The 23,793-nt window shown below is 34.4% G+C and overlaps 3 protein-coding genes across 4 annotated transcripts; 1 reads left to right on the forward strand and 2 right to left on the reverse strand.

Moving 5' to 3' along the window:
* Nucleotides 1–1,271: 1,271 nt before the first annotated feature.
* LOC102619266 (HMG-Y-related protein B-like) lies at nucleotides 1,272–2,377 on the forward strand. The gene is made up of 2 exons (XM_006469151.4): nucleotides 1,272–1,520; nucleotides 1,614–2,377. Exons 1-2 carry the CDS (start codon nucleotides 1,410–1,412, stop codon nucleotides 2,133–2,135), a joined length of 633 nt encoding a protein of 210 aa, XP_006469214.1. The 5' UTR covers nucleotides 1,272–1,409; the 3' UTR covers nucleotides 2,136–2,377.
* A 4,974-nt stretch (nucleotides 2,378–7,351) lies between these two features.
* LOC102618963 (cysteine-rich receptor-like protein kinase 43) lies at nucleotides 7,352–11,840 on the reverse strand. 2 transcript variants are annotated; one of them, XM_052435323.1, is made up of 7 exons: nucleotides 11,596–11,840; nucleotides 11,308–11,447; nucleotides 10,241–10,451; nucleotides 8,647–8,683; nucleotides 8,449–8,571; nucleotides 8,189–8,339; nucleotides 7,352–7,912 (listed from the first exon to the last, which is right to left on the reverse strand). In XM_052435323.1, exons 1-7 carry the CDS (start codon nucleotides 11,657–11,659, stop codon nucleotides 7,499–7,501), a joined length of 1,140 nt encoding a protein of 379 aa, XP_052291283.1. In that variant the 5' UTR covers nucleotides 11,660–11,840; the 3' UTR covers nucleotides 7,352–7,498. The 2 variants fall into 2 exon arrangements, with proteins under 2 accessions (XP_052291283.1, XP_006469213.1); XM_006469150.4 differs by having other exon boundaries at nucleotides 8,449–8,683; nucleotides 11,596–11,837.
* A 5,751-nt stretch (nucleotides 11,841–17,591) lies between these two features.
* On the reverse strand, nucleotides 17,592–22,071 carry LOC102618667 (myosin-binding protein 2). Its single transcript, XM_006469149.4, has 4 exons — nucleotides 20,175–22,071; nucleotides 19,895–20,080; nucleotides 18,430–19,796; nucleotides 17,592–18,311 (listed from the first exon to the last, which is right to left on the reverse strand). Exons 1-3 carry the CDS (start codon nucleotides 21,745–21,747, stop codon nucleotides 18,442–18,444), a joined length of 3,114 nt encoding a protein of 1,037 aa, XP_006469212.1. The 5' UTR covers nucleotides 21,748–22,071; the 3' UTR covers nucleotides 17,592–18,311; nucleotides 18,430–18,441.
* Nucleotides 22,072–23,793: the final 1,722 nt, after the last annotated feature.

Here is a 23,793-nt window from a genome sequence, read left to right on the forward strand (position 1 = left end):
TTTTCCATTAAGTAAAAAGCCAAAAAAATCGACTTATTTTATTAAGTCAAAATTATCTAAAAAGTCTCATTAAGTTATAAAAACAAGCACCTCTAATTAACTTAATTAATTAAGTTAAGTCATTTTAAATTATTAAGTTAAAAAACAAACGTCGCTTTAGTGTATTAGTTAGTTAAGTACCTAGCTTTTAATAAATTTCACCAGAATTTATGAGCTTGAATTTCATTAACATTTCTCAATGTTTGTTGTAAAAAGAAAGCAGGTGGATACGTACCGTGTGTTTTACTCTTGATTGTCTGCTAATTGCGAAGATTATATCATCCGTACATAATAATATGACTCTTTTGTAATTATCTTTTTTTTAAAGAAACTAAACAATCAAATACAAAAATTTTTAGATTAGATTTGAATTAGAACTCCAATACACCATCTTCTTTTTATAATTTTTCAGCGCAGATAATAAAATATATTCATCATCACATGGCCAAAAATAAATATAATATAGACAAGCAAACCTTTATCGTGATTAAGTGGCTAATTTACGTAATTTTAATTGTAATTGCGAAAGCTGTATGAATACGGTATACTCTCTGTAACTGTGAAAGACGAAGGGACCCAGGAGTCAATGGATGTACAAAACATCGTCCAGATTTAAATAATTTTGTACGGTCAGAAAGACTTTGAATTTTAAGGAGCGGGCTGTTGTGGCTTATGGCTAAGAGTACTGTACCACGAAGGAAGTCAACGCCGAAGTCACTATTTTTCCTTAAATTCTCGAAACACTGCGGACACACATCACGGTTCTCCACGATATAACGTACTCCTTCGAAACAGAAGATAATAACTCTTCGTTCCTCCTCATATCGTGTCCAAAATGTGGGGCCCTGCGCCTCTCCGCACTTGGATGCTGAATCTGGGTCCTCAAATTCGAAAATCAGATGATCCACTCGCACGTGCTCCCGATGCGGTGTCGAGATCTTAGTAGGTCAAAGAAAAGCCATATTTTGTTCTCTCTTCCCATAAAGCTAATGGCAAAGGAACACGTGGATAAGGAACAACAGCCGCTCCACATGTAAACACTGCCAATTAAAATTTTCGAAACGTTGATGATAAGGGATCGATTCGGGAAAAAATGTCCAAAACAGTCAAATCGCATGAACAATCCCCGAAATCCCATCCCTGTCCGAATCCACGTCATCAATCCGAGTGATTATACTTCAAATCAACCATAACCGTCGGATCCGAACACAATCTCATAGCCCCCAGCCGTCAGATCAAACATCCAAACCACTCTTCGCCTTGAATCCGAACCTCAAGAAAACCACTCTCTCTTCTTCTTTTAAATCCCCTCACTTCACCATCTTCTCGCACTCCAACAGTCCCCCCTCACTTCCGCTCCCTCACCAACAATGGCTTCCGCCGAGTTTGCGATACAGCAACCAGCTCTGCAAGCACAACAACAGCTACATCAAACGGCTCAACATCAACAGCTTCCTCCTACTCTCCCGCAATATCCGGAGGTAGTTATGAGTTGTTTGTTTTATTTTGTTGACTCCAGTTTCTATTGAATGTGTTCTTAATTCTTTAATTTGCTTATTTTTTCTCTTTTAAAGATGATCATGGCGGCTATCGAAGCATTGAACGAGAAGGCGGGGTCGTCTAAGGCGGAGATCTCGAAGCAAATGGAGTCGGCTTACCCGGATCTGCCGCCGGCTCACACTACCTTACTTGCTCACCACTTAAACAAAATGAAGCAGAGCGGAGAGCTCGTGATGGTAAAAAACAACTACATGAAGCCCGACCCTAACGCGCCGCCTAAGAGAGGACGTGGCCGGCCGCCGAAGCCGAAGGATCCGTTGCCGCCCGGGACAGTGTTGTCGCCGCCGAGACCGCGCGGACGTCCGCCGAAGCCGAGAGATCCATTCGCGCCGCCGGCTGCGTCTAAGAAGAAGAGTTCGGGTGGGAGTGGGAGGCCACGTGGCAGACCTCCTAAGAAGGCTAAGACTGCGCCCGGTCCGGGTCCGGCTCCCGCCTCAGCCGCGGCTTCTTCTGGTTCGGCTCCAGCTACCGGAGCGCCGAGAGGGAGGGGCCGGCCACCTAAAGTGAAGCCAGCTGTTGCGCCGGTAGCTGGTTGACTGAAATTAAGCTGACGAAGAAGAAAGAAAGAGAAGGGGAGTTGATTTAGTTAATTAAATTAGGTTCTTTTTTAGGTGTGTTAGTTTTTACTAATTGATGGTTTTATTTTTATTTTATTTTATTTTAAAATTAATGTTAGGGAGTGAGTGTTGTGGTAATGGAGTTGTAATGTTGAGAGGTTAATGTGACTGTAATTTGAATGTAAATTTTATGTTCAGCGGCTGTTTAGGCTTTTTCTCTTTTTCCTTGCCCATCTCCAAAACAATTACATTGATTCTGACGACTTTTTCAATCTTTGCTTTCTTTGCTTTTTTTTTTTTGCCCTTTATAAAATAAAAATCTGTGGAGCCTTTACAGATAAGGTATTAATTGCGTTTACTAGTAGTATATGCATGCCAGCATGTTCCTTCTTCTTCTTTATGGAATGCTTGCGCTTGGCTTTGTTGTCAAGTCTCATTTTTTTTATATGGGAATATTTCTTTTTATATTATTTTTTGTACCAAAGGCAGTGGGCCATGAATTTTTCATTTCTTTTTTAAAATTATTTAGGCGGGTTCTCTATTGAAATTTAATTTGGTTGCTATTATTTAAAGGGCCGGCCTTGTGGCCTTCACAACATTACCCATGCTTTATACCTAATCTCCATTACCCATTGAAAATCATAGTTAGTTTATATTTTCTTTTGACTAATTAACCGATTTTTCTGAAATTGTAACATTAAGCTTAAATGTTAATTAATCCAAGGAATTATTTCAATCACGTATACTGTATGTATGTCTTGTTTGCTTGATCATAATTAGCTTTCTAAATCAATATCACTTTGCTTTTTTTTTTGTTGGAAATGTCCTCCACAAAACATGAAAAAATAGGATAACTGGAAAGTAAAAGAGTTTACAATATCTATTGGGGGGTATCAACTCATGGATCTCTTTTTTTTTCTTTTTTTTTATGAGACTATTTCTTATGATATTTACGATCATTCAATTACTGTGATCAATTTACATAAAATTTTATAGAATGCCGTTTAAATTTTAACTCTTTTTTAATATTTGAGGGACGTCAACTCTACTCATGAAAGAAAACTGTCTTCACTCAAGTTTTGAGGAAGGAAATTTAAATTAAATCCCTCTCTAATATTTAAGGAACATTAACTCTACTCATAGAAGAAAATTGTCTTCACTCAAGATTTGAGAAAGAAAATTTAAATAAGACTGCCTTCACTTAAGATTTGAGGAAGGAAATTTAAATTAAATTCTCACAATACATCTGTGGAGATTCGAATCACTTATCTCACACTTGTGAGAGGGTGGCTCTAATTACTCGGTTGTTTAACTAATGAATCATTAATTCATAAATTATAAAACCCAAAAGTAAACTTATACAAATGATTAGTACCACTCACAAGAGTTTAGGTAATATCTATGTATTTAGATGTCAATTGATATTATTGACTTGTAATTTTTAAATTAGTTAATTCATTAAAAAAATAATTTAGGAATATGAAAGTTAAAAATCAACAAACTACATCCTTTGAGATTCAATATCATGGGATATTATTTGGGAGTTACATTGCCCCCCTACTGTAATATAATACTCTAGAAAATATTTTATTTCAAATCATGAGAGAAAATCTTAGGTGATATAAACTACCATATCATATGTACATTCATCCATAAAAATTTTAACACATACCATCTCAATTTAGAATTTTGTTGATGAGTTTAACAAATTTTTGTTCTTTTTTTTTTTATGCTTCTTTATCATTTTCTCTCTATATTTATTACTTGAGAGATTCTCAAACACTTTTATTGTATTACACCTACATAATGCATGTACGACATATGATACATTTATTTCAAAAAAATTATTATGTAATTATTAATTATATTTAATTCATACACACGTCATTCATTGTATTAAGTGAATATAGTGTAAGAAAAGTACCTTAAAATATCTCATGTTTCTCTTCCATTATTTTAGTTGTACTTCATTTATTGTGAAGAAAATGGACAACCCATTTTTCATTTATCTTTTCATCTCTTTCTTTTTATGTATTTTTCTAAAGGGGGAATGGTGTCTTATCCTACTTTTAAATTTTGACAAATGGCAATATATCATCTGACTTGGCATGTAGGTTTATGAATGACACCTGGCTTAGTTTAATTAAGGCAGTCTTGTATGGTAAACTACTTGGAATATAAGATGTAGCATAAATTTACCTCAAATTTCCTTATATTTCTAAACGTATGCGCGTTGATATTCATAGGAATCTCTTAATTACTAAAACGGATTATTCGACTTTGTAACAACAATTAATCCATCAGTTGGGTTTTATAGGTTAATATATATATTTTTTAATTTAAGAACCTCTGAAATTTTAAGATCAATTCGAGATTGTCATACGTTTTGATAGTTATAAGTGATTTTAAAGAGTTGAAAAAGTGATTTTAGAGCTAAAGTTTTAAAAGGTGTGAAATTAAATTATAGAAAATAAGAAAAGGAACATTACCTAAACCCAAGTGATTAATAAGGTAAGTAATAACACCCAGAAGAGTTAAATAATTAGATACGAAATAGGATTCTAACAATAACAGACTATGTTACGTGGGAATGCTTCCCACAAAGCAACTACTACTTTTAAACCCAATTTAAGACTCACAGAACAGAAGACAACTCCTAGCACATATTCCATGTCCCCGACATCAACTCTCTACTCTGTCTCCGAGTCTACACGTGCTTCTCTAGAGATGTCTGAATGTTGTACCTTCCCCTTGTTGAGTTGAGTGGTTTGATTACTTGAAGGGATTGTAGAGGGATGGTAAGTTAGTAGAAAAAGTGGCGAATGTTTAGAAGCAAGAGACTTTGTATCCGTGAAAGTGATAGTAGTTTCGATGGTATACTTTCGCTGGTGAGGAATCCATGGCAGTCTATGCAGGTTTTACGCCTCTAACGTTTGCTTCTCATGGCCAAGTTTTGCAGACGCCACGGAAATGTATCTGACCTACGTAGTGAATGCGATGCATGATCAAGTATATGATATATCATCCGGAAGATTCGACCATAAACGTGGTCTTGATGCCGACGAAGACTCTGTTTCAGTCTTCATCTGCCAGAGGAATTTGGTGTTATATACTGTATCTCTTCCTTCTGCTACAGTTTGACTTCGTATATTCATTTACTATTTAGATATGCGATACTCTGGGGTTGTGATTGTGTTCGGGAAGACTCGAAAACATTGGCAATTTTACTTCTTTCATTATTGTTCTAATTTTTCAATTTTGTTATTACCGGTTATGTAGTAATTTAGTTTTCACTGGCTTTAATTTTAATTTTACACCAAAAGTCTTTAGGTCGATATTTTGTCATCGTAATTCTAAGTTCGAATCTCCTTGAGATTGTGGAATTCTTTTTTTTTTCTTTCTTTGTGGGTTCTGTGGGCTTCAATTGAACTTTATATTTTGGGTTGTATTAGACTTTTATTGTACATTTATACTTTCACTTTGGTTGTATGTATGGTAGAAAATATAATTTCTTTTTTTTTTTAAAGCAAAATTTATTTTATTGTATACCATTTTAACTCTCCAATATTTTATCATATTACACGATAAGTTTAGGGAAAACTTGTGGTACAACTGTGGTACCGTGCCACAATTGCATCTAACCGTTGGATATCAGTGGATTCCATTAATTCAAGTGCATCCAAAGACTGGATGCAACTGTGACACGGTACAACAATTACACTGTAGTTTGATCCTAAGTTTAGATAATATAAATTGATTTTTCAAATTTAGTATTATTGTCAACTCAATTTTAATTTTGAGTTGCATATTGCTCTGCTTTTTCTTTCAAAGCAGTTAAGGTGTGTTTGATACTCCTCACAACATGAGACTGCATTGTGCAGTCTTATGTTTGGCTGCAGTAAACATTGCATTATAGTACATTGTGATGTACTATCTAGCAAATTGTGACATTAGTTAAACCCGACTGAAATATCATTTATTTATTTTTCAATCTTATTAATAATTTCTACAATACCATAAGAAATTTTATGATAGTGAATTTTATTATCGTCAATTTGATTAAAAAGTGAAAATCTCCTTCCTTAATTTCTTACAAATATAAACTAACCACTTTGGCGAAAAAAATAAAAATGAATAAACCAGATTGATAGTTAACTTCTATCTTTGTTTTTTTTTTTTCAAAAGTTATTCATTTAATTATTTGCATCAATTATCTTTATGTTTATTGTAAGTACAGAAAATTTTGAAATAAAAACCCTAGTGCAGACACTGTTTATAAATTAAAATGTAAGATTTTTTTTTTTTAAAAAGTTCTAATTAAAGTGATCTTCAATTTTTACTTAGATATACATCTCCCCCCCGGGGCGTAAACTTCAATTTATTGAACAGTAGACTTCTTTTTCTATAAATAAAACACTACACTTTGCTTTATATTCAGATGTCGTTTAAAAAAAAAAATGAATCGAAAGATAAGTCGTGACGCAGGTAGCGAGGGATGTATAAAAATCCGTGTCAGTCTAGTCTATTTGCAAATACAGTCATTTATAGACTTACTATTAGGTCAAAATTCTGAATGCATTAATGCAATGATATGTACAACTGAATTTATTTCCAACATAATAGGTATATAATTTTGCAATACAAAGTGTAACTAGTTAGATTTATTCTTATAAAACATCATATTTGTACTACTTTTAATTGTGGAGCCTCGAATAAAAAAAATTGTGTTTTGGTAAATTACTACCACCAAAATAAAAATAAAAATTATTAGATCATCAGATTTTTTTTTTTTTGTTTTTTTAACTCTTTATCTCATTTAAAATATTATAAGATTATTACCACGTTAAAAAGACAGTCAATATTAAAATTTCACTTAATCTTCATTAAGTAATCAGTATTGTGAATCGGTTCAATTTTTTTCACTGTTATTGATACTGTATTTTATACCAGCACTATAAAATGGCCCCAACATACGTCAGAACAATGTAACGATCAGAATCCCGCCACAACAATGATGAATCATGCCAGCAAAGTTGATGTTCTATGAAGTATGAACCTGATAGTTCCTTATTTTCAGATAAAATTGTAAATGGTAAGATCGCGGCTCACCAGTCGAATCTTATATCAATTTTGTGAATTTCCGGGTATAAAAGACTCATCGAATAGCAAAATTTTGGGTTAAAAGTTACACAAACGAACGAAGCACAAATGATTTATTATTAATTTCAATGATGACGCCATTTTTCATTTATAACGTGAGGCTACAACTCGGCTTTGGTATACACAATCAAATAATACACTAAATATCACAAAAGGATAACCAAAATTTTTCTACACTACATCTAATCCCAACTCTCCACCGGACGTTTCCCACGCTTGTCCTGTCTTGGGCTTGCAAGAGCTGATGTAGAGGCACTAGCAGTGCCAGTATTTGTATTTAAGCTTGAAGTGTATGTACGGGAATTGGATTCACCGGAGCTTCCGGCAGTTGATGATGACAATGCTGCCGGTCTTCTAGCTCTTCTGTATCTTGAACCTGGCACGCCAGGCCTAGTTGGCTCTTCTAGATTGCCAGGGCCAGGTTTCTTTGATAGCATCACGACTACACGTCTCATAGTTGGCCGCAACTGGGGGTCACCTTGTGTGCATAACAATCCTATTTGGATACACATTGCTATTTGGTCACCAGAATCTGATGCTGCTAAACTGGGGTCTACAATCTCCAAGCTTTTGTCTTTCTTGTAGAGTTTATATGCCTGCAATATAGTCAAATTGCAACTTAGAAATCTCTCCTATGTGCCGTAGATGCCTTTCTTAGTTTCATAATCTCTAACAAAATTTCTTTCTTAGTTTCATAATCTCTAACACCCGAAGGCCCAATTCAATTTATAAGTTGCCTAAGTCAGTGTCCAGGGTTTGGCCTGCATAAGTTACCAGAGGCATTTTTAAGGCCCAGATCATTTCTAATCTAGTTCACCGTAAGCTATATTTTCAATATTGGACAAAATTAATGGTTCTGATCATCTTCTTACCCAATCAAGTAGATTCTGTGCATCTACATCTAAATTGAAGCTTGAGTTCCTCTGTCCACTGATGAGCTCTAAAATCACAACCCCAAAGCTAAATACATCTGCCTTAACTGATAGATGCCCGTGCATTACGTACTCCGGTGCCATATATCCACTGTTTTCATATTATTTGAAGAGGGGAAAAAAAATCCTACATTACTTTAATACTTTATCATTCAAGCACCTGGATAATCACAGATTATAGCGGATGCTAGAAAACATACTTGGTACCAGCTACACGGGTGTTAACATGTGTTTGATCTTCTGGGAAAAGGCGGGCCATGCCAAAATCAGCTATCTTTGGTATCCACTTATCATCGAGTAATATATTGCTGGCCTTAATGTCTCTGTGGATGATGCAGTTGTGTGAATCCTCATGAAGGTAAAGCAATCCCCGAGCAATGCCAGTGATAATGTCATACCTTTGCTTCCAATTAAGCTCATGATTTCTTCTCGATTCTGTACAGATATCAAAGCAATGGCAATCACTATTGAGTATAAAGTGAATTGATCCATTATATTGAAGCCTACTGAAGTAACAAATAAAGTGACTGCAAAACAAATTGGTCCATTACATTGGACCCAACACAAGGAACAAATGAAGCAACTGTCATGCGATTTAATTATTTTCTGACGACCATCAACTTAGTAGTTAAACAGATGGGTGCGGACTGATGGCTTTTTCCACTCTGCAACAGTCTGGGAAATTTGCATTGTAATAACGTCAAAGAGCAGAAGTATTTAGAATATTCGGTTGCTTGGGAGTTGGGGCATACAAATTCATATTCAACCATACAAAGAGAATCTTTCAAAGTCTCATTAATCGCCACTCTCACAAAGTTTAAAGAAAGAAAAACGCGTTTTAGATGTAAAAGGAAATATTTAATTCATTTTGATGGGAACTTGTGACATTAATTTTACAAACAGCAGACAATTAAAGTTTAAAGACACCCAGAAAGATAAAGAGAGAGAGAGAAAGAGATTGATAAGCATAAACCAGCTGGCGTTCATCTTTCAAAAGATATGCTGAACTTCCTACCACCTAACTTACCATATATTTTTTTTTATCGATGTGTTATGCCTTCAAAATGAAATATTTGAATTACCATGTGGGATCAGCAATGAGGTAAAATCTCCATGGAATATTGACACAAAAAAGAAAGCACTTTCTACATTTTCCACAATATTATATAAGTAAAACGATATCAAGTTTAACGGCTGCAGTGTTAGAGCAACATCATCACAAAAAGTTTGAACAGATTATGCATATTCAAGGCTTTCATTGAATATCTATTCCAGATTTTACTGTAATAGCTCATCCACAAATTTTACATGTTTGCATTATGACTTCCATAAATTGAATAAAGTTTGAAGAAATATTTATGCTGCAAGAAAGAGTGAGATCAAATATTATGTAGCAATTGCCGGTAAGATTTTTTAATATAGAAATAAAGTTTGACCAATTGCAGGGATTGCGATTATGAATTAAACAAAATTCCATCCAATAGCAGTTTGACACATACCCATGTCGATAGCACTTCAACGTTACCCAACGTTTTCTTTTTCCTAAAAAGGATTTGGATATCTTTTATAAGACCTAAAGGGATTTGGATATGAAATTGTTATTATTTCAAGGTTGACTGTCCAAACACTAAAAAGTTTATTTTTTGTGGTATTGATTATCTGCTAATTTATCCATAATTAGCTGATTCTGAAAAGATCAGCAAGCCTAGAGTCACTAACTATGCTTGTCAAACTATAAAGATTACTCGTCGATGCTACACAATGTCCCCATGGCCTAGCAAATGGATATGTACTAGCAAAGGATTTGAATATTGAAATTGTTATGATTTCAATGTAAGACTCAAATGATTTGCAGACTTATAGACCTATATTTTATTATGCAGCTCTTCTAATATGAACTTGGAATACAAATATGGAAGCACTATTAGGTTGCGCTCTGTTCAATTAATCAAAACCCTCTACATAAACTCAAAAGAATTTACTGATACTTACTGAAGAGAACCTTGTCCAGACTCTCGTTTATGACATACTCATAAATCAATAGCTTCTCCGCTCCATGAGCACAATACCCCAACAGATTCACAACATTCCGGTGCTGCACACGAGCCAACAACTTAGCCTCATTCTCAAATTCCTTCTTCCCTTGATTCGAACTATGAGACAGCTTCTTCACTGCAATTTCTCTTCCATCATCCAACTTCCCCTGCAAGGAAACATCGCAGAAGTCCTCAAAACCTTGATTTATGACCAAAATAACAGAAAGAATAAGTAATTTAGTGCAGCATGCATCGCTGGAGTGTAACAAATACAAACACAATCTTCTAATGACAATAATGCAGATAAGCATGATATTGCTAATTTAAATATGGATATCAGCAGCAAAATTATGCGTGGACATAGTAACTGCAGGCATAATAGACTCACTCATTACTCATTAGGGTATTTTTAGGATCAAGTGTTGTTGTTTTTAATTCACAGCTGCTATGGGACTGAATCACCATCAGTCAAACATATATAAATGGCAGTTGGTCAACATTAGCAGCCAAGGAATTTAGGTGCCATGCTTCCACAATTAAGCAAAAGCACAATGGTTAAAAGTATACCCTTAATTTGTTACTTCCCTTGCAAGTGTTATAAAATTCATTATCTTATATATAGCTATTTTCATTGTTGATAGGGAGAAAACAAAACAGAGGGGGAAAAAAAAAGAAAAATCCTTTCTTGAACAAGTCGGTTTGCAGTTGTTGAACAGCTGAGTTGGCATGTTGGGTCACGTCTTTCTTCTTCTTCAAAACCGCGTGTGTGGACTCTTCAATAACTTCTTAGCCCGAATTAACAGAAAGATTTATTGATCACATAGCAATTTCAATACCAAAGAATAAATCAAATAAACAACACCGACAAAATTAAAAACTTTGTAATGAAGAAAGAAAATTAAAATGAAGAAGCAGGAAATGCAAAGATTACGGTGAACTCATCAATCTTTTGGATCAAAATATTTCTCAGGCACCAAACAGAATTTAGACTCCTAATCAAACCCAGTTGAATTGATAACTTACCTTGTAGACAGGTCCAAAGCCTCCCTCACCAAGCTTATTAGAAGGGTGAAAATTTTTGGTAGCAGAAACTAAAGCTTCAAATGGAAAGTGCTTCTGTTCCCGAGCAGCAATCTTCTCCAAATCTTCTTCGTTGTCACCCTCTGATCAAATCACAAAATTCAACAAACCATCATATAATGTGATCAGTCAAGTAGCAGATCATAACATACTGCTAAAATAAATTATTTCCCAAAAAGAAAAAAAAAAAAAAGACAACTTTAGCAATCTGGGTAGTTCAAATTTTACTACCTCTTCTAGAACCAAGATTGAAGTGTTTCAAAAGACCATCAAAGAATTTCTTGGGTTTGGTCATGTCCTTCCTCTGCTCATGGAAAGTTGCCAATCAAACAATTAAGTCTGTGAAAAAAGATTGAGAAAATTTGTGAGCGTTTAGGAGATGGTGGTGACGGGAGAAGGAGGATGTTGATATTTGGATTTTGTAGACTATTTGATGAAGTTGAGGTTTCTTTTTCTTCTGTTTCCTTGTTATGTGGGAACGCATACGAACGAACCATGTGAATAAAATTTTGCGAGTTGACCCGGGGCCCCTGTTGTGTTGACTAACTGGCATTTCTTTTTTGTTAACTTAATATTGGTACTGTAGTGATACCATACTACAGTTAGATCCTGCTATGGTATGGTACCCTGTAGTGCCATAGTTTTGCTCCTTAATATTTTACCTCAATTAAACAGTCAAATGGCGCCATCTTGCATTCCTTGCTTTACAAAACAAACAACAACTAACCAACCAACCAAATGTATTTATATAATTATTTTTTTTAATGTAACTTTTAAAAAACAACCATAGTTAACAGCTCTAAATCCTACTGTCAGATCCATTTAAATCAGTTTTCGAATGTTGTAGTGTGTTTGTGTGTGTATATATATATATAATCCAACATCCTAAATTTGTTAAAGTTGTGTAATGTTCATAAAAGATATTAAATCACGACAGATTTTAATAAAATTTAAGATTTTAAACCGGATCAATAATACACATATATATATATATATATGAGCTTACATTTATTTTTTAAATATTTAAAATAAAATTTAACAGTATACACGAAAAATAAAAGCTGAGTGCTTCTTTTAAAAAAAAAAACACTTTTAATTGTTAATTCTTACCTAAACTGCCTTTTTTTAAAAGTACATGGATTTTCTTGAAAAAGTGTTTTACTTTTCTCATATGTACTCAGTTTCAAACTTGGAAGGCTGTCGAGTTGGGTGGCTTACTTGCTCTTATACCCCTAATCAATGTCCAGGTGGAGCTTTGATTAGCTAAATTTTTTTAGTTTGATATGTATAGTGCAGTGCAGGTATTAAAATATACATGAAACGCTGGTTGAATGAAATTTGATGATTATTAAAAGTCAAAACAAAACAAGCATTCTATTGAAAAGAAAAAGAGAGAAGAAAAAAGAAAATTATAAGTGTTTCTGTTCAATTTTTATACTTATTCATTGTACTTTTGACTCAATGAAGAAAATCATCACATGTACGGGCCACCTGCGTTTGGCGATTCTCTTTCACTGTTGGAAAGAAAAAAGTGAGTCAAGTGACAGGAGAGTTTGAAAAATAGGGTCTAATACGTGTCACACACTAAATCAATCAAATGTATGAGATAAATTAAAAAAACAACCTCTAGAAAATTTTCATGTTCTCAGCTAAATGAAAAATATTTGGTTGATCTACCTTTTTTTTTTCTTTTTTTTTTTACATTAATTATATATATATTAGATTGATCATTGTTAGAGAAGAAATTTGCTGTCGTCAATCGAAATTAGTCTGCTATGTTATTTGATCAGGTTGACACAAGATAAGGGCTGGACTTTGAATTGTGTGAGAATTAAAACAGAACAGTAGATTTGTTGAAAAAATAATAATTGCTTCTTATGAACATCCTCGATTTGACCCCACTGAAGAGAAATGATAAAATTAAAGATGGCGTCCCTTGGTGGGTTGGAAGTAGAGGTGGGTGTTTTGGCTTTCAGTTTTGGTTTTTAATTTTTGTATAGGTTTCGGCTCAATTTGTAACGCGTTTGGGTTTGACAATTTAATTCAAACGGTTTGAAAAGTCATTTCAATTTAGTTTGCTTTTTACATTGGGTTTTCGATAATGTATTCCGATATCACCATTAATTGAAATGCCATCGTTTACAAATTACATATAATTGACTGTTTTGAAGATTAATTTATATATTTTTGAGGTCTTCTATTCCCAATTACAAGTGTTTAAGACTGAAATTTGATTGAGTACATTAATAGTTGAGGGAGTCCTACGTTATATTCAACTGTAACTTACACCACTCACAACAATAACATCATTGTGGAGCTCGCATAATGTGTGTGAATTGTGTAAGTTATAGTTAAATGTAACTTCGCATTTGTCTAGTAGTTTTATCGATTTTAAAGAACAACTTACAAGCAAATGGTCTGTGAGCAAATGATTTGTGAGTAGGAAGTCACAAAGGTTAAACTTCTGGCATTAATCATTTGATACTTAAGTCAATTTTATGAGTTTATTTTTAAAAAAAAGATAAAATAACATAATAAAACTATAATCATGAAAAGAATAAGAAATAAGAATAAAGTAGACATTTTTTTTTTGTCTTATAGCAAGGAGAGCACAATTAAGACGAACAAATACAAAGAATTATGGAAATATTCTCCTTACACACACACACACACACACACACACACACACACACACACACACACACACACACACACACACACACACACACACACACACACACACATATATATATATATATATATATATATATATATATATATATATATATATATATATATATTATGTCATCATTTACTTATCTTGACGTCCAAATGTTTGATTTTATCAACAAAAGTTAGCGCAATGAAAAAGACTCGATGAAAAATATGACATCATAATTCCGTTGGCCTGCAAGTTCCTTTCAAGCACATGTGTAAGGCACCGAAGAAAAGTCCATATCTTGATCCGTCATTGTTCTGTTGCTGCCAGTCTTCTATGGTGCTGCATAACTAATGGCCTTCCTTACTTGATCCAAACTTGATTTCTTGAAAATTTTGAGGAATCAACTAAGAAGCTGCCGAGAGCAAAACAAATAAAACTAAACGAGAAAGAAAGATGAGGGCTTCTTTATCCTCTTGTCCAGGGTATCAAAATGATGGAATAATAACTTCAATGGGACAAATTTCCTTAAATATTTTAGTTGACTATTGGGACCTTCATATTTTAATTACCATATTACCCATTCTATTATTACTTAATTTAACAACACAAGTTAGAGGCTATACTTATCCATAATATATTACTATATAAGGTGCATAAAAATCAAATTTATTAACACAATATTTGATCACATAACAAATGACTCTATTAAAATTACTTCTAAACATTTGACATTAATCACGTACTAATGGTTTATACTAATCAACAATAAATAAGAAATAAATACAATAAAATTTTCTCTGACACTTATAAATAGACCGCTGACCCTTTCCATAACTAATGTGGATAACCCCGGTAATTATTTCTAAAACATGTGTGTACGGGTTTATGAAATATCCATTGATTGGAACTCGGAGTAATATGTAACACCTAATTTCAATATTACAGATGCATGCTTGCTTTAATTTGCTCTCGAAAACCAACATCATATATATGTGTGTGTGTGTGTGTGTTTGTGATTATTGAACAATGTTGTGTCTCAAATTATTTGCGCATATACTGTTTTGACCTTCTTGTGTCATTGTCAAGCATGATGGCCTGTCGCAGAGGATTGGATTGTTTTAGCAGCATATAAGCCAAACATCAGAATCCTCTTAACAAAATATTAATTTGCGGATATTAATCTTGTAAATCTCAATCTTCCAATAATTTAGATTTTTTCCGTAGGGGCAGGGGCAGGGGCTTTACCACACACGATTCATCGTGTATATTGATTTGTTTTACATAATTTTGAGGATTTTTTTAATTCAATATTATTCCGGGGTCTCTATACCACATGATTTTTTTTAATAAAATATAAAGAGAAGAAACCTCTTGAAATTTCATTGGGTATAGTTGCAAGATAGTAACAGACCCGTTGTTTTCACTGACTTTGTGAACAAGGCAATTTTCAACCTAATCCGTTTGACATTAATTTATCCCCGATCCTAGCCTGACATTAAAATTATATCTTTAAAATTAAATAATATTTAAGACTTGGATTAGTCAATAGTTTAAAAATTAATTGTAATCTTATCATTGACTGGTGTCACCAACTAGAAGTCTAGAACCTCGCGCGGATTGTTACCATTGCCACAAAGTGACCTAATAATAAAACCTACTAATATAAAAATAACGCAGGAGGTCTAGAAGGAGATTCCTGAAACATTCAGAAACTATAAAAGTGCCCTTTTCTTTAAACAAATAAAGTTTAAAGGCAGTTTGATTTTTGGCTGAGTCAAATGTTCCCACGTCAATCTTCAGGCGGAAGTTAAGAAACTTCTCAAGCCAATGAATTAATAACTCAAAATTAATCAATGTAATAGATACTAGAAGTATTTTCCGCTCGTTGGCACCTAGACAAATTCCAAAAGCTTTGTTCCGTCAATGTTTTGAAAGAAAGAAAAAAAAAAAAAAACTTTGGTACGTGAACATGGGAAAATCTTTACACCACATCTTTGAAACCCTAGCTACCTAACCTTAATTTTTTTTTAAAGAGGATGATTAATTCTCTATTAATTAAGGCTCCGCCGAAAGTCATTAAGCCATGGTGATATAATAATTACAGTCCAGCCGAGCAGCCGCCTCTTCCAGCCCAACAAAAAATGAGGAATAAAATTTCTACAAGGAATTCAAAAGGCTGCGGGTTCATCAACTTGTGAAACAATACGTGTTTGACAACACACGTGGAAAGAACAAAAATTAGGGCAATCTTGTGTTGGTGCATGCACTCTAATCACATGGAGCGTGTTCAAGGTATCATATGATGAGTGAAAAATTAGATTGAAGGACGAAATTTACTTTAATTTATTTTTGGTTGTGTGTAACATAATTACGGCCACCACATATAAAATATAGCCTTTAATAAGAAATAAAGTACGTTTTACAAGTACAATCAAATATTAGACTCTTTAGCACATGCCTTGATAACCAATGAGCTTTTGGTCTAGTGGAGAGCCCTTACACTTAGAATAATGAGTGCAAGGGTTCGAGCCTCCATAAAAATATTTATGGGGCTTATTTACAATTCTTCCTCAATTATCACATAATTGAGTGGAGCCAGTCTATTCCTCACGAAATGTGAGTAGAGTGAACAGCCCTCGAATATTTGAGAGGGTTTGAAGAATTTGGGCAGCGCTTCAGAGGAGTACATGCCACGATGAAGGTCCCAATTGTAGAATCTGTGTGTAAATTGGACAGCCCTCGAATATTTGAGAGGGTTTGAAGAATTTGGACAGCGCTTCAGAGGAATACATGCCACGATGAAGGTCCCAATTGTAGAATCTGTGTGTAAATATTAATTGTAATACCTATAGTCCTGTATAAACAGTATTAAAAAAAAAAAAGCACATGCCTTGGTAGTATATATTCAACTATTCCCCACATCGTTTTGCTTGTGGTACGATAATCTAAGTTTTAAAATTTATTTTTATTATTAACTTGTGTTTATGTTTATCTGGGTCTTATTAGCAACTTGTATACGTGTTTAATTTGTAGCTTAAGAACTCAGATTTCACATAAAAGTACATATTATTGAAGCTTTACCGAAGCGTTAAAATTTTTGAATTCAAATATTCATTAAGTAGCGCGATCTTAGAATCAAGACTTGTGTTCGAGCCCTCACCTCTTTTGACATCTAGTGTTAACTACTCATTACTAAATGTGATCAAAGATAATTAATTGTGTCACTTTGTCAACGAGTTAATAAAAATCCTCCCTAAAACATGCTTCTGGAGGGGGCGAAAAAAAAAAAGAGAGAGAGAAAGTTTCCAAGCTTATTTCAACAGTGCATGATACTGTGTTGAGTCACTTGAGTTCCCAGTCCTAGCTGTAAGGGCCAACCGACATTTTTGTTTTTAGTAATTATTTGGTTATGCTCAACTTTTGTTGGTTTCTACCAACCAATAGAGCTTTTATGATGCTTAAAGAAACATCCATTGCGACATCAATCTTCACTTGTTATACTAACAGTTAACCGATCCATATCTTTGTCATAATATGAGCTTACAAACGAAGAATAAACAACAAATAATATAAACAAACACTCACTTTATATATACTTACAGAAGGATACATATAGATGTACTGATGTAGTAGTAGCAGTAGTATACAACTTTTGCCCCCTCAAAATAAAAAAAAACACCCCCCCCCCCTGATTGAAATGATGCATAGACTGAGAAAAAGATAAACGGAGTTACTTACTCCCTCTTTCCCTTTCCCCAAAAGATTAAAATTAAAAATGAAAAGAAGAAGAGAGTCATCTAATTCTCTAAAATTCAGTCTAATAAACTAATGCTAATGTATCTGGCACTGGAATCTTTTTTGGATCACTCCAGATTTGTAAGCCAGCCCCTTTGCCCTTTCTAAGAATTACTTTGTCACGAACATAATACAAAATGACAGCTTGGCTTCACTTCATCACCTCACCAGCCTACACACACATACACTCATCATCATCCTTTTTTCCTCAAAAGGTGATGATGACTTGAACCCACCAAGAAAAAAAAAATTTTGGGCACAAAATCCTCAACTCAGATAATAAAATAGAAAACAAAAAAAAAAAAAATTTGGTAGACTTCACATTTTTCATGTCCGCCATTAGGCTTCCCTCTCCATTTGAGGGACTTGCCGTAGCAACTTTGTGGATGTGCAAGTTTCTTTGGTGCCTCTTGAATCAATGAAACATGTAGACGCCGGTGCTTCTGTTGTTTTAAACTTGTAGCTGCCGATGAACTCCAGTGGACACAATCTGCTTTTATCGAACATGAAAAATTTAATTTTTTGCATAACATATTTTCAAGTAAAAATAGAACATTGTAGGAATAATTTTTGACTAATTAAGAGGCAATGGGGAATATAGAATGTACCTAGTAATGGCATTATGAAGCAGCATCTGCCATAGTCCTTGCTCTCATTTCAATGTTTCTGAGATCGCGAAGATGTTGTAAAATTTCTTGAAGAAGATAAATGCCCTTATCTCCTTTTCTCAATGATCTCATGCAATGCTTTAGAAACTCTCTATCAGCTTCAAGTGCTTGTAGCCTTTCGTATACGTGATCAACTTCCTCCTCAATGGCTAACCTTTTGTTATCTAGTCCAAATTTGGCTACTGAGTTTTGTGAGGCAACAGAATCATAATCTAGTTCATGATTTCCATTCAAGATCCCGTTTTCAGTTTCTGCACCAATTTCATCGAAAAGAGGAAGTAGTCTCTTTGCCTTAGCACCAATGTATTTCCTACCTTGTTGATCATGCTTTCCATTCATTTGCTCGAAATGGCCATTGGCAGCAACCCCATTAGGTTCATGATCCTCATTGTAACCATTGCCATTCTGTTGATGCAAATGATCAATTGATTTAATGTCCTCATAATGGTGCTCCTCTTCATCATTCAATGTAAACAGCTTCTCTTCCAAAACCTTGAGCTGCTCAAGAATTGATATCCTTTCATCCTCAAAACTAGCCAATGATTCCTCCAAATACAAAACTGCATCAGCGGGAGTGTGCTGATTACCACTTTCTTGATTGTGCTCGAAACTTTCGTCTTCCTTTGCTTCATGACTCAAGTCAACAGATACGCCATCACTATCCTCATTGCTATAAGAAGCTGATGGAGTTCTGCTTCTTCTTCTCAACATCTGCATTTTCTCTTTCGCCTCATAATCTTGTACCTTTTTGCGATAAATCTCCAGCTCTTTTTCTACCTCAGCCTTCTCCTTCTCCCTCTTTACCATAATCTCATTCAGCAGCTGCAGAGCTTCTTGGTCATACTCGGATTGTTCATCCATCATTCTTTGATACTGCAAAGCTTCCATTTGCATTGCTGCCTTCTCTTCTTGAAGCCTGTTTATCATCGCCATTGTTTGGTTTGCAGCTATTGCTGAAGCACTTCTCTCTTCTTCTAATTCTGCATACAAAACATTCAAAGCCTTCCGCTGAGCTTTCAATGCTGATTTCAACTTGTCAACAGTTAATGCTCCATCGTCGGCATCAATGTCACTTATAACACTTCCTCCATCCAAAGACTCTTCTGTTCCAGATTCTCTTCTATCAAGCAGCAACAATTTCTTGTGCAACTGACGGAGACTGTCCGTGGAAGTCGGCGTATCAGGAACTTTCTCTTCCTCATTCTCATTAAGCTCTGAAGTTGAGGATAAATGATTATGTATCATTTTGTCACTTGTTTCGATCACTATGGTCGTAAATTCAACATCATCTTCAGATTGCCTAAAGCCTAATATTAAACAAAACGCATATTAGGGTATCAAAAAGAAGAAAAAAAAAAGAAGCCATTTAAGCTCATAAAAGTGATAAATAGATATTGAGGCTTACCATGATCATAATTGTCCGCCTGAAATTCGGAAGAGCCAGCAAATACACCCTCTTCTTTGCACGGAGATGAAGGAAGATCATCTTGAGTTTGAAGATCGTCAATTGGTTCATGATCGGGGATCTCTGTCCCTATTGAGATCTCGGCATCCGTTTCATCACTTTGCATTTGAAGCACATCATCACACACTGCATATATCAACAAGTTGCTCGTATAATTCATGATATAATTTCAGCATAGAGCATAAAAAGAGATTGTAACAAACAAAATTAAAACATATACCTTGATTAGCATCTGATTCCATATCTTGTGCTGCTGTTGCATCGCTTTCTTGAACATAATCTTCTCCGTCCGTAGACAGAATTTGAGTCGTTTGTTCTGTTGCATCACTTTCTTGAACATAATCTTCTCCATCAGTAGACAGAACTTGAGAGGATTGTTTTGTTGCAGCACTTAGTTGAACATAATCTTCTCCATCGTTTGACAGAATTTGAGTCATTTGTTTTGATGCAGCACTTGCTCGAACATCATCTTCGCCAGCAGTAGATAGAATTTGAACCATTTGATGGACAGCAACTTGTTCATGCTCCTCCTCCTCTTTCTCCTTCACTTGTCCAACCTCTGCTTGTATGAATGCAGACCATTCACTCTCATTCAGTTCCTCATCTTCAGCGTCCGCAGCCCTAATTTCCTCTCCATTGGCATGACCCGAAACTAATGCCTCTGCCTCTCCATAACTGGCCTTATTCTCCACATCCAATTCAACTTGTGTTGCAACATCATGCATGGTGAAATCCAATATAACATCTTCATTTCCAGAATCCCCTTGATCTACCTCCTTAAATTTATATGCATTTTTCTTTTCAGGTGTAGCGGGATCAATAAATTCCACCGGAATCAAATGACAATCATCTCCATAAATGTAAAACTCCAAATGCTTAGTTCCAATTTCAGGAGATGATTCTTTACCATAACTCACTTGAATTGCACTCTGATCACAAGATGGATTATTCATCAACGCATTCAACTCTTCTTCCTTGATACTCTCTTGCTCTTTCTCTACAAGAACATCAAATTTTTCATCTCCATTAGCTGCCATATCTTTGCGATCATCATTAGAAACAGAACCGGAACAATTCTTCTCTGCCTCCAGCTCTGTTCCTTCAACAAAAACTCCCCTGTTTTCTTCAGTCCTCTGTTCATCTTCAAGCTGATTGGACACAAGCTCTGATCTGCTTTGATCAAAATGATCGCCATCATCGATTCCATCACCTTCCACAGCTTCTTTGATCAAATTTCCTTTCTGGGTAAAATCCAAAACTTCCCAAGGAGGCTTGACTAACACACAAGGTGAATAAAAATTCCTCTCTGAGCTCACACCGCAACAAGAACATTTAGAAATCAATCCACCACTTTCAACAGCAACTTCACCAGGACCTTGAACCAAACCAATCTTCTTCATCCAGGGAAAGAAAGCATAATCTCTTGAAAATTCAGGACACTCAAGCTGCTGCGACGAGGACGAGCAATCCTCACACATATCCTGAGATTCTGAGAGTTTCTGATGATTGGGACAGAATCCCAGTTTAGAAATCTCCTTGGCATGAGCATCACAGACAAGATCTCTATAAGATTTTTTGTTCTTTTTAGAGTCAATGAGGTGATCAAGCCTACAACACCAAAGACAGGGCTTTTTAAGGCCAAAATATTCAGCATATTTGATGATGAGATAAGAAAAGAGAGAATTTAAGAGAAGGAAAAAGATGAGAATCCATTCAAGAAATGCATAGACTAAAATAAGAGTGATTTTGTTGGTGTTTCTATGCAACATCGTTGCAAATTTGTTGGCTTCCATTAGTGATTGCTCTGTTTTGAGGTATGTACAAAGAGATTGAAACAGAGGAAACTGCAGAATGACGAAAAGAGAAAATTGAAGAAGGAGAGACAACAGAGAAACAGAGAAGGAGCAGACAGAGGCAATTGGTTTTAATTTCAGACTGAAAAATGGCGGTTTGAATGGGAATGACAGCCAAATGAGACTTATAAATGCTGCTGATTAAAAAGAATGTTAGAAATCTTATTGAGTCAGAGTAAATAAAAGAACTTTTTTTTTTATGGATATATATTTTTTAGTATATAATCTTTTGACAGGATCAAGTAACCATTGAAGTTCAACAAAGTGATGGATCACACTATTATTATTGTAGATTAAGGGGAAGATATTTCAACTTGAAATCTTATACCAAACTCTTATTATTATTATAAGAAATGAATATTTCTTTTAAAAATTATTAATGCTTAAATTTAGAAGCATCACTCATAACCTGTAACATTATTTGGAAATTTAATATTAAGATCAAAATTTAAATAAACAATTAAGGTAGCATATTTCTTGTCAGTGTGACCTGTGATGTAGTGTGTACTGTGGGTAACAACATTGCATTAGTACATTAATATTTAATACAGCATTTCTCTTAAAAATATAGTAAAGGAAAAATGAATGTTCATATTAAAGGCTCAGCTTGATGTGAGGGTTTTTCGGATTCCAATTTATTATATTGGACATTTCTGCCCACGCAACAGTCTGGCTTTGGTTTTACAAGTTACAAATAAGGTGGGTGGGCCCACAAACCATCAAAAAAGAGTTGGTGGACCACTCTCAAAATAAAGTGTGGGACCCTTTTAGGACGCCCAGATGCTCCTCATTATGCAAGTCTGCTTCTCAGCCATCTTTGCTTTCCGGTTTTTTCAATTTCATATCGCAGACTTTCCCCCCCCCCCCCCCCCCCCCCTCAAAAGTTCAAATAAGAAATAAAGAAGTACTAATTGTGCGTTAAACTAAGGTTATTTAAGTTATTAATAGTTATCAGTCGCTTAATGAACTCAAAAAATATATATGGCTAACAAATTTATTATTCACTATTTTCAATTTCTTATCATATGAGGCGCATTCATCATCTAATTTGTGAAATTGTGAAATGAACATCCGCTTGAAGTGTGATAATATCAAATATCATCTAATAAAAGATTCAATATATATATATTTTTTTTAGGATTTACTCTGTAAAATAATTTTGTTTAAGAAAGATCTTAAATATGATTAAGAAGAGCCTTATGGTTATGTACCACCAAAACCCTTCATAGATAAATCATTTTGAGAGCCAAATTGTGTGGCTCTTTTGTCTATATGTCGTGTGTGTATTTTTGAAGGAGCATATGAATCAGCACTCGAAATTTTGTATTGTTTGGATATGACCACATTTAATTTCTTATTAATTTCTTGCTTTCAAATCAATTTTTGGCCAACCCTTTTTGAGTTTTTCTGATGGAAGAACTCTTTACCAGTCGTCATTGGATTGGTCTAATTGGGTAGGACAGAGCTTCACCGCCATGCATCCACTTTCATTGTCACATCCTCCGATTATCAAATCAATATTAGCATATGTATGATACACTTTCATTTTATAACACCACTTTATAAATATCAAAAATAGATTTGCACGCAATCAAGTAACTAAAATAAAATTAATCTGATTCACGAGTTAGATTTAAGCAGTTAGTTCCCAAAGATAAATATCGAAACTTGACCAATTATTTTATCCCCTAATATTTATTTCAAGTGTGGTATACTTAAATGATTGGATGTTTAATTTGAAGAAGAAATTCAATCGTGTGATTTTAAAAATTTTCTAAAGATGAAATTTGAATGTCGATTGATGTTACGGGTGAATCATTTCTAATAATTATATAGAACTGTCAGACATATTTCACTAATATATATTATTAATTTTTGAAGTACACATTATGCAATTCTAGAAGTATCTCACAAGTATGATATGTTAGCATGTTTCATGCCCACAATAAATTCATAAAATAAATTTGATAAATTTCGTTAGTCGAT

This window comes from Citrus sinensis, chromosome 2 (genome assembly GCF_022201045.2).
Source record: "Citrus sinensis cultivar Valencia sweet orange chromosome 2, DVS_A1.0, whole genome shotgun sequence".
In the NCBI taxonomy this organism is placed as follows: domain Eukaryota; kingdom Viridiplantae; phylum Streptophyta; class Magnoliopsida; order Sapindales; family Rutaceae; genus Citrus; species Citrus sinensis.